The 12,095-nt window shown below is 38.2% G+C and overlaps 1 protein-coding gene across 1 annotated transcript in view; it reads left to right on the plus strand.

Annotated features, from left to right (window-relative positions):
* Dgkh (diacylglycerol kinase eta) overlaps positions 1–12,095 on the plus strand; it is a 183,923-nt gene that overhangs the window by 79,709 nt on the left and 92,119 nt on the right. Inside the window, exon 4 of the mRNA XM_076872669.1 lies at positions 1,545–1,625. Coding sequence (XP_076728784.1) covers positions 1,545–1,625 — 81 coding nt within the window. The remainder of the gene's footprint in view (positions 1–1,544; positions 1,626–12,095) is intronic.

A 12,095-nucleotide genomic window follows, 5' to 3' on the forward strand; every position in this document is an offset into this window, starting at 1 on the left:
CAACATAAATTTTATGTGATAGTTGAGTTAAATAATAATGCATTCTTGGAAGAAAAATTTGTAGTAAAATGTCCCCATTAAAACTGAAATTTTAGTATTATTTAAAAAATAAACATTAAGATTTTTTGCTACTGTGCCAGTTGGATAATCCCATTTAAAAAAACAAAAACAAAAACAAAAAAAAAACATGTTCCTGATAAAGTTATATACCAGGAGATAAAAACACACAAACCCAATACTTAGCTTATGCAACTATAATAGAATAAACAAATACTTATGTAGGACTAACCAAATAAAATAATCTTATTTTTAAAGTCAGGATATTCAAGGTCGTCCCTGACCTGGCTCTATCCTGACTTCCTGTTTGTCTCTAGAGGCACTCCTTGACAGCCTTCAACCTTTGGGCCTATGTTTTCTATCTACAGAATGATTCTCCCCTTTCTCCCCTTGATGAAACCCTCTGTTTTCTTTATTGTCTCCCTCAAATAGGCCTTATCCCATTATTCATTCAATTTTTTTTTCCCCTGGAGAACCCAATTTTATTGTATCTTTTCTCTTCCACTTTTAACAATATCTCTTACATTATAATTGGTTTTGTCTGTTTCGTCTCCTGTGCTAGATTGTAAATGTCTGCCAGTCAGTGAGCATTTTAGAGTTAGAATGATTGAATGGGAGCAGAGTAGTATAACCCTGTGGAAATTGGGGATGGGGAGTGGAAGCTATCAGAGAAGAGCGACCCTTAGGGCTGCATGTATGTGTAGCTCAGTGGTAGAGGGCTTTGCCTAGATGCATGAGGCCCTGGGTTTAGTCCCCAATACCACAAAAAGGATTGGGGGTTACTTTTTTCCCCCAATGAATAGATGTGCACTGTTATGCCATCCTTGCATCCTTCTTCATTCTGAAAAACAGAATGAGTTTGAACAGTGACTAACTCATTTTGAATCGGTTCATTGCTCTTTTCTATGGAGCTTTTGCCACTTAAAACTGGTTAAAATGGTGTTTAAGAGTGTAAAAGAAACACATCTTCTTGCAGAGCACATTCCCTATCTTATTTGGACACACATTATAAATGAGGAAAATAAGATTCAGAATGTTCAGTTAATCATCATGACCTCAAGCCAAGATTAGTTCTCAGTTCTCACTTAGCAGACCTGGGAGCAATGATTTGGCCTTTGCCTGCCTGGCAGTGTTGTTACAAGCTTGTGAATGTATGTCTTTATGTGAGTACACAGCAAACTCCATAGGTTCCCTATAAGTGGTAGCTATTGTGCTTTCAGGGAGTCCGGAGAATTTGCACTGGAAGATTGTCCTGGGGGTTCTCTAAAGTTCTTTCCAGTTTAGGATTTATGGCTCAGTTATACTTTATGGTTTCACTCATCCATCCTTAGAAGAAATTGCAAGATATCACTCACTTAATTTTTTCTTCATTTTCTGGTCCTAATTCTTGACGTAGCTTTCATAGTCATGACCTGATAGTAAAAATGTATGGAAGAGCACGGGGCTAAGTTTTACTTAATATGTTTGTCTTCTTTTTTCATTAACAGTCTCTGATATTTGACGAAGTTGACCTCTCAGATGCCAGTGTAGCTGAAGCAAGCACAAAAAATGCTAACAACAGCTTCACGGTATGGACATATTCTATTAACTCCCTATGCGAAGGGTGTAAAATGGTCTTTCCTGAGTTTATACAGATGCCCAGTTCAGTTATCAACAGTGTGTCAACTTATGTGTGTTGGGGTTCTTATTAAAACAAGAAAATCTGATAAGTACATTGTACATTCTAATACTAAGTTTCATTGTACATTCTAATACTCAGTATTATTCATGATCAATTAGCCCAATAAACTTGGGTTTAAATGTTTTTTTGTTGTTGTTTCAATTTGTACTTCTTAATTTTAGCGCTTTAAATTAATACTTTGTCATTTGAATATGTAAAAACTTTGTTACTCATCAACAATCTTAAAAATAATATTTTCTCCTTCTCTCCCATTTTTACTCCTGTTGCTGTTGTTCAGGAAATTGCCACAGTTCAGGCCTTCATTTCTTCTCACTTAGTTAATTCATTCAAGAGCTGTTTAAGAGGTGTCTTCTGTTCCCGTTTCTTCTTTTCCAATCACAAATGACTTCTTTTTAAAAAAACCTAACTTGCTCCCCATTGCATATATAGTACAACCCCAACTCAGAGGTAAAGCCCTGTAATATCCTGCCTCAGCCTCACAGAGTTCCTGACATTATTGGTCCTTATGCATCCCACCCCTGGGGCACTTCTGCCTGAGCTTTTCCTATTCCCCTGAGTTGAATGATTCCTCTTCCATCTGCAGCTGTTGAAATCCTATCAGTTCTTCAGACTTATTCCAGGTATCCCATTCTTCTTTTACTTCTTTAATTCACAAAATATAAACTGAGTGGCTACTGTGTGCCAGGCACTAATGCTAAACACAAGAAATTCGGAGATGTATGTATATGCATCTGTCTATAATTTCCCTTCAGATCTTCACAGTTCAGCAAAGCTCATGTGGGGTCCCATTTATAACTGCACATTCCTTAGCTCCCCTAAGATGCTTTACTTCTGTCACACTCCCAATCCCCGCTCTGAGAAGCCACTACCACTGCTGACACTAGTGGACTGTGTCCATCCTCTGGGCATACCAAGTCAGGGGGGGACAGCTAGATAAACAAATACAGGGAGTTCTGTAGAGGGAGAGGTGAGGAATGGAGGTGAGCGCTGGTAGAGGGAAGGGTGAGGGAGGAAGCAAACAAATTCAGATTTAGTCTTATTGATTTATGGGCATGAGGGATAATTCGTAGTGTAAATATTCCTCTCCCTCTCCCCCTTCCCCAGGGAGAGTTTAGTTTAAGAAGAGGAAAGCCCAGAATAGAATCCTGGGAAAATGTTAAAATGTAAGATCTGAGCAGTGGAGACTGAGAGCTTTCTTAAGTAAAGGAGAGCTGGGAAGGAGTGATGTTGTAAAAACCCAAAGCGGGGACCGTTTCAAGATGGAAGTTGTAGAGGGTCAAGTCAAAGAACTGAAAAGTGGTGGTTGAATTTGCGTTGTTGGTGAACTCATTTGCCTTGTTGACGTGAGTTGCTTTGGTGGAGGGGTAGCACCTACTTGGCTACTCTAGGAATGCAAAGTAAAAAGGCAGACAGAGCTAGCTTTTTTCTAAAGCTTGGCTGTTAAAAGGATGACAGGTACAGCTAGAAGAATGTCTAGGGTAGAAGAGAGTTGTGGTTTTGTTGTTCTTTTGCTTTGTTTTTAAAGTGGGTTTTGAAGAGAGGAAAAAACTGGTGGAACCAAGTGTCAAAGACTCAGGACAGAGAGAGACTAATTAATTGATAGAGCAAAGTCACCAAGTAAGGTGAAGGGTGCAGGCCTCAGAGCACAGGTTAAGAGCTAGCACTGAACAGGGCAGGAAGGCTTGTGGAGGCCGGAGGCTCTTGTACGTCAATCCCAAATACTACCCTGTTCTCAGTGAAATTGAAGACTAAGGGTATCTGCTGTGAGAGTTCAGGAAGGTCTGGAATGGCTTCTACAGAGCATTGAAAATGAACAGAGATTACTAAGTAGTCAATAGAGTCCTGCAAAGATTAAAGAACCCTTTTTGTAATGTTCCTAATCCCTATGCTTATTAAATATTCTTTAAATGACATTAGAGAACAATGGAATTGATCCAAGTTGGTGGTTTATAGGTCATTTTGGATAGAAAGAGAAAGGGATTGCTGGGTGTTTGGGGGAATGAATAATTCATTCATCTTTCCCCCCTCTGCATTCTCAGCTTTGGAGAATAAAATACAAGGTAGTCAGATACTACTTTGTTGTTTCTAGTTCCTATTGAATTCAGGGCTTCTCAAAAATTGTTGGAGGCCTAAGGTGGAAATGTGGCTCATTCCTCCTTCCTCCCCGGTGAAGGAATGGGAGGGTGGAGGAAAGAACCTCGAAGCCCTACCGTCTAGATCAGCCACTTGTTTCCCCTGGGGAGGAAACAGTAGTTCTGTCCTCTATAGAGACTTGTGGAGGTGGGGACAGGGTTCCCCCTAACAGGGAACCAGAGTTAATCTGAAAGAGGGTTTCAAATTTGAAGAATGGGATAATTTTAGGTGAAGACAAGGTCTAGGGCTTGGATTGAAGGCAAAGGGAACTGAAGAAGCTGGGTTTGGGGAGGTTTTCATATTTTTTCTACATACAGCTCTTTCTTGTCCTCTAACTATGTGTGGTCTCTCCTGTTATATGTTTCTTATAGAATCTACATATTATGCTTTATGCTTAGCTAAGCATAAAGCATAATATGTATATGCATCTGTCTATATTACAAGCTCTGCTAGACCTTATTCATAAACATTGTTGATTTTAATTAATAAGTTGAGAGTTCTTTTTTTAGGCTTGGGAAGACTTGTTTTGTTGAAATATTTTCAAGAAGTTTCTTCATTCAGCCAAATGTTATTTCTGAAGTTTGCCCTCCTAGAAATGTAGGAAATAATACTTTTTGCAGATTGCTTAGGGTTTTTACAGCAAATGGATCTGATAAAACATTCAGGGGTGTAAAATGGAGAAAAAGGCATGTTCTCAGCTGATAATTGGCTATATTCCCTGTCTTTAAATATTTAAATATCCTGCCTTTCTAGATTATGGTGCTGTTATTTTAGCTATTGTAGGTCAGAGGTTAATGTTGAGGCGTGATAGTGTCATGTCTGAAGAATCTAGGGATGGCCAAATCCTGCTTCTTTATAGCTGTCCCTCTTCTGCTCGAAGTCCCTCAGGATGAGATACTGATGAGGATAGTAGGATGTGGAAAATCTATAAATAGTAAGTAGAAAATAGACAACTTATGTTTTGCCTGAAAACCCATTGCTGAACTCTATAAAATGGGTTCCAGGGAGCAGGGTAGCAACTGGCCTAACCCGGTAGCTGCTTAGAATTATCTACTGCTTTTGATTGGTATGAGCAAATCACTGAGGCTGGTCCCACTGCGAGTGGAAGGGACTTAGACAACAAGACAGTAGTGTCACAGGATTTGTAGGCATGATTTAAAATGTATATACAGCATGACTTATTTTCCTTTCTTCCATAGTCTCCCTCTCCCAACTCGAGTTAATAATTGTCTTGTTTTTCAGTTGTCTAAATCATCTTGAGTATTGTATTAGTTTTCTATGACTATAATAAACTACTACAAACATAGTGGCTTATAACAAAGCTCATTTATTTCAAAATTTCTGTAGGTTACACAGCATAGTCAGGTTTCTCTTCTCCAGATCTTACAATATTGAAATAATTGCATATAATAAATTCAAACATATACACACACAAATACAAACCAGTTTTTAACTGTCTTCAATTAGGCTACTTTTGATCACAGTTTAATTTTGTGGTTTTGAGGATCTTCTGCAGTAGGTAACAACAAACTTGCTAACATTTAAGGCATTTGTGACATTAGCTGGCATTGATGGGAGTAGGGAATAGAAAGGGACAATCCCTACTCTCCTTATGGTCATTTTACGAGTATTTAGGTTTATGTTCATTAATTTACTTGTAGTTTAAGTTCTACCATGACATTTTCTATGATTGTGAGGGTCTTTATATATTATTCTTTTTTGTTACGCATTACAAATTATTTTCCTTTTAGTTGAATGATATCTATATGGTGTTTTGGAGTTTTCGTTTTCATTATAACATTTTCTCATTAACACCCCTATGCTGTATGTGAATGTTTTCTTTTATAATCACCTGGAAAGAATTGAGTTCCCCTTGGTGACACTGGTGCCACCTGGGAAAGGACTCCAGACTTCCCGATGGCCAATGTAGGGCCCTTACCTATCACGCAGCATTCCTTCCACCTTATACTATGATTTTTACATCTGCTTTTCTTTTTTCTCTCTTTTCTCCCTCTCTCTCTCTCTTTTTAATTTATTGGCTTTTATTTATTTTTATTTGTTCTTTTTAGATACAATTATAGTAGAATATATTTTAACATAGTATACATATATGGAGTATAACTTATTCTATTTAGGATCCCATCGTGTGGTTGTACATGATGTGGAGATTCACTGGTGGTGTATTCATATATGAACCAGGAAAGTTATGTCCAGTTCATTCCACTATCTTTCCTATTCTGTTCCCCATCTCTTCCTTTCATTACCCTTTATTTAAACCACTGAACTTCTTTCCTTCCACACCCTGAGCTCTCTTTGTCTTTTTCTTGCTAATCAGGAGTGTATATGCCCATTTTTTAAAATTTATTAAATTGCAGAGGATAGGAACTCAGATTATGAAGTCAAATAGCCTCGATTTGGATCTTGGCTCAGCCAGTTTTGTGGCCTTGTACATATTTATTAGCACTTTAAATTCAAGTTTCTCACTTGTATTGAGGATAACAATAGTATCTGCTCCTTAGGGTTATGAGGATCAAATCAGTTGTGAGAACACACTAAACTACTTAGTGTGGTGATCAGCACATGCAGTTTAACAAATGCTCGTGGCTATTACTATCCTGATTGTGTCATCCTATTTCCTTCACAAGTGGCACCATGTTACCAAATTCTAAAAGTTTGGGAATTTTGAAGGAATGTGTGGATGAACTTTCTTTTTCAAAAATTCTTTTATTCTAATTTGTTATATATGACAGCGAAATGCATTACAATTCATATTACACATATAGAGCACAATTTTTCATATCTCTGTTTATATACAAAGTATCTTCACACCATTCCTGTCTTCATACATGTACTTTGGATAATGATGTCCATCTCATTCCACCATCATTTCTAACCCATCCCGCCTCTCTTCCCCTCCCACCCCTCTGCCCTATCTAGAGTTTGTCTATTCCTCCCATGCTCCCCCTCCCTACCCCACTATGAGTGAGCCTCCTTATATCAGAGAAAATATTCAGCATTTGTTTTTTTGGGATTGGCTAACTTCACTTAGCATTATCTTCTCCAACTCTATCCATTTACCTGCAAATGCCCTGATTCTATTCTCTTTTATTGCTGAGTAATATTCCATTGTGTGTGTGTGTGTGTGTGTGTGTGTGTGTGTGTGTGTATATACACACACATATACATACATACCACATTTTTAAAAATCCATTCATCTCCTTGGTCTATACCCAAAGGACTTAAAAACAGCAGGGACACAGGCAATCAATGTTTATAGCAGCACGATTCACAATAGCTAAATTGTGGAACCAACCTAGGCAACCTGGATGAAGTTCCTTTTGAGAAAACATTTCATCTTGCCTGTCTTTCAGAGTCACAGTTAAGATCTATTTTCGTGTTCATCTCTTATTTAAAAAGTATTATTGGGAACAACAATCTTTCAGTAATGAGTGAAATAATTGTACCTTATTAGGTAAATGTTTTTTGTTAAAGAAGAGCTTTTCAGTGATTTGAATGGCACCACAGGCTATGTGTTCAACTTCGAAACCTGCTGTTCAAATAGCTGTTTTCCTTAATTTTTTTTCCCTTAACTTTTAGTGGAGATTAAACTAAACTTTAAACAAAAGAGTCATTTTAAAGGAAGTATTGTATTGGCATTGTTAAAACTTCTCATGGAAGTTTGCAGAGAAAGTAGCATGTGTATTTTGTGTGTTTGTTTAACTAAGAAAGAATCATAGGTCATTTATTTAACCATCCTTAGTACTTTCAGTGTGCAGGCTGCAGGGGTATATATGTGAAATTTCAGTTACTGCACATCTGCACTCTGAGGGATGTGCAGTAACATGCAGGCACTATGTGGGAGTTCTTATTTTTAAATCTAAATGAGCACTGGAACCAAGAGCCATTTCAGTTCAGGGGTCACCTGCCCCAACAGATATAATGAAAATTGATTAGCATTTGATTATGATTCTTCCTCAGAGGTTTTAAAAGAACTTAAAAGGAAGCCAATAAGCAAAGAGAACATACTCTTCCCACACATAACATGCCAGAAATTATGCATTCATAGTATCATTTAAGTGAAAAGGCTGGGTATTAATGGGACTGAAGAAAATGTTCTTAAGAATTTGTTTCTTTAATGGTTACTTCTGTTTATTCTATTTTTCCTTTTAGTTTCCTCTCAGTTGACATAGTTCAGTTCATCTCTCTGAAGAGGGACATCGAATCCTTTGAACCCAAGAAAGTGTCAGTTTGCTTTTATCCATTAATAGCTCAATATTTAGTTTCAAAGGAAGTAACTAAAAGTTATTTTCTTTTCATATTATTTGTCACTGCACATCACTCAAAAGGTATTTGTCACCCAAATAAATGATTACTTAGAATAACAAGTTGCCTATCTTATTTAGTAATATTTGTTGGAACTACCATGTTCCTGTTCTAACTGCTTTATACCTGATAATTAATCTAATGCTTTATTATCAGTCCTATAAAGTAAGAACTACTATAATTTCCATTTGATAGATGTTTTTGCTGCTGTGACCAAGAGACCTGACAAGAACAATTTTAGAGGAGGAAAGTTTCTTTGGGGGCTTGCAGTTTCAGGGGTCTCAATCAATAGACAGCTGTCTCCATTTGGGGCTCAAGGTCAGACAGAACATCATGGTGGAAGAGTGTGGCAGATGGTACCAGCTCAAGACATCACACCAGGAAGCATAGATTCCACTCAGATACAAAAAATATACCCCAAAGCCACGCCTCCAGTGCCCACCTGCTCCAGCCACACTCTACCTGCCTTCAGTTACTGCTCAGTTAATCCCATTAGGGGATTAGTTCACTGATTGGGTGAAGGCTTTTATAACCCAATCATTTCACCTCTGAATGTTCTTGCATTATCTCACACATGAGTTTTTGAGGGACACCTAATACCTAAACCATAACAATAGAAACAGAGAGGCTAACAGCTAATATGTGGAATAACTGAAATCTGACCCATCTAGGTCATGTGCCCTCAATCCTTACTCTTGACCACTCTGCTACCCTGCCTCTTTATTCTGAAGTTTGAAATAAATGTGGTTCTGATAATATTGCATTAATTGTTTTTTTCCTGGTTTCTTTGTCTTTTCTGCTTCAAAACAATGATAATCTTAGACTGCATTATCAGATTTATCAAAAGCACTTGCTGGTCTGACCACAAATCTATAATATTATATTATATTCTTGGCACTGTATCTTATAGAAAAATATTGGCTAAAGAGCTCACAGAGGAAGGTAACCAATATTATAAAAAGGTCTGGGAATTATGGAATCCATTGGCATTATAGGACACTTTTTATTTTAAAGGTTTGGGAAAATGTGACAAGTATCTTTTTAATATTCGGGGAATTGCCTTGTATGAGAAGCAGTAGATTGGTTTTGTGTTACTGCCACATGCAGTACAAAGACCTGAGGTTGAATCCACGAGAGGGACAATTTCAGCTCAACGTAAAGAACTTTCTAACTTACACCATCTGATAGAACAGGCCCCTTGTGAGGTAATGACCCTGCCTATTATTAGAAATCTCTGGTCATCTTCTTCTCTGTCAGCTGAAAGGGACTTCATGGGAGAGCTCTGAGAGCAGGCTCAAGTTCAAAAGTGCTGAGATGAATTCCTCAAGGTTGGATGGCTAATAGCTGTGCACAATTAATACCAAATTGAAGGCTCTTGGTGTTTGTTGGGGTAGGCAAGGAGGAGTAGGTTTAGAGATTGCTGGGCAGTATTCCAGACCCTTTACACAGGCTGCCCCACTAAACTACTTAGCAAGAGATAAATAACCATTCTTCCTGATCTGTCAGAGACATCTTGATATGGGGTTTGTATGAGGGAATGGTGAGAAGAGTTGGTGGAGACTGAAATTTCCTTGTAGATCCAAAGACTGTACCTTCACCGGATCCCCAAGGCTAACACACAGTGTTTAGAATACAGAAGAAAGCCAATTGTTATTTGATGAATAAATGAAAGAAGTTCTTGTTGAATGAATGAGTGATATTTGTAAACTCTAGTTTTTCTTTGGACCAAACAGTATCATTTCATGTTTTAGTCCAGAGCACAGTTTTCTAATCTTTTCCCTTGATATTGGTTTTACATAATATACTCCTGAAGTTTTTTTATAATGTCACAGACTATTTTTATGCCAACAAGACTTTAAAAAGCACAATTCTTGCCTCTAATTAATCATTGCTGTGGTATCACCTTTACTTATATATTTATTAGATGCCTGGTAGCAGTAAACCTCATATTTTTATCTCTATGTTGCTTATAATATTTTATAACACCCTAAAATGATACCATATGATGCATTTTAAGTGCTTGTTGTTTTGCCTTTCAAAATTGATTTATATACAATGCAGGTGGCTTTCTACTATGAAAGCTGATAATTTATGAGTTTAACTTGAAATTTGTATTCCTATTTCTGTATCTTAGACATTAGGGACTTTTAAAAATGACATGTCTTGTCATTTTCTTTGTAGGCTTCTCATATGTGTCTTTTCATTTAGTCCCAGGGCATTAAGAAATCATCGGTCCTTTTTTAGCTAGACTGAAGTTTTGGGGTGAAGATAAGTTGTAGGTGGAAGAACAGTGCCCTTGTCTCCATCTTCACTAGAAACCATCCATAAATCTTTGCAGTAATTTCCTGAATTCTCCACCTCTCTAGTCGTCTAACATAAATCTTCCAAATGGGCTTTCTGTAAAGTAAGGCAAGACCCAGTGAGCATGCCTTGAGAATTCTGCCAGCTTTGGGGCTCTTGGAATCTTGGGCTTGTTTGCAAAAGTCAGATCATGGAAATGAATCTCAGAATATAGATCAGCGTCATCAAAGGATCTGACAGATCTGAATATACACTATGAAAAGGTTGGCAGAGGGGGCTAAAGAGCTGTGTCACTGGAGGTCCGGGCAGGGTATCACTGCAAGTTGCTTTGCTTGGCATTATTTTTCCCCTGTGCTGTGCCTGGTCTTGCTAAAGGTCTATGACTAAGGAAGAACATGGTGCTCCTGATCAGGAACCTTCAACTTGCTGCCTCCAGCTCTTTTCCTATCTTCACAGGCTGGTGCATTTCCCACCCCATCCTCCACTACTTCCAGGACTTTTTAGAACTCGTTTGTTTAGAAAAGATGTAATGGGAATTTACTGTATATCTCAGACATTGTGTTAGATTCTGAATATTCAGTGGTGATTAAAAAGAACTAGCAATTGAGCAGCAAGTTCTAAAAAAAGATTTAACTTGAATGAAAATAAATCTAGAAGGAGATGGTGCCTGCCTTTGGGAACATGGCCCTGTCCATAAAGTATCCTCGGATACAAAAGCCAAGGAGTCACCTCCCAACTGGTACTGGAAACTGACATTACAGGGGCTCATGCCATAGGAAAGAGAGGCAATTATATAGTCTCCTAAACCTGAGGCCCAGCCTACTCAGGACTCCATCGTCAGACTCCTTGGGACCTCTTTGTCTGTTCTTCACAAACATGCTCCTTGCCAGTATTTCCGAGACCAAAATATGGCAACCAGACAAAACTTCTTATCCCTGGCCTGGATGAGATGAGTTGATTCCCTGTGAGACTTTTAGCCTTAAGCCCCTTGTGCACGGCCAATAGAGAACTGCTGTCCAGATGAAAAGTTGATCCAGTGTTAGCCTTGTATCTTGGAGGATTGACTTTTCTAGTGCGTCTGCATATTACAGCTCCCACATAAACAGCCACATGCCACACAGCCTACTGGTCTTGGAACAAGTTATAAATTGTATTTCCTGCATAGATTCAATGTATAAGGCTTTTCACAAGTGCCAAATGGACATTTCTGAGCTGGTGCTGTCACTGTCAACATGATCCTGCAGTACTTATAGCTATGTGGCATTGAACTTCCATTTTGTCCCTGAGAGATTCTATGTGAAAAACTGGCCAATATGTCTTAAATTTTGAACCAAGCAGCCCCAGTCCCACCAACCATCCTGCCAAGCACAGGCTTCTAAGTTGTGCAGAGTACAATGAAATTTTATTCACTTATTGCCAGACTGATTCATCCACTGATGCACCATGCACTGCTTGAAGAAGTCCTACTGGATTTACTTGAACTTCATTGTGGTCTTTATATGGTTGAAGTTTTAGTGAAGGCTTTTTAGTCCCACATTCATTTAGAGTGACCCTGATTTCTGATAACCATTTGTGGTATAGACTGAAGCTTCAGACTCTA

The sequence above is a fragment of the Callospermophilus lateralis genome, chromosome 12 (assembly GCF_048772815.1).
Source record: "Callospermophilus lateralis isolate mCalLat2 chromosome 12, mCalLat2.hap1, whole genome shotgun sequence".
NCBI classification, from domain to species: domain Eukaryota; kingdom Metazoa; phylum Chordata; class Mammalia; order Rodentia; family Sciuridae; genus Callospermophilus; species Callospermophilus lateralis.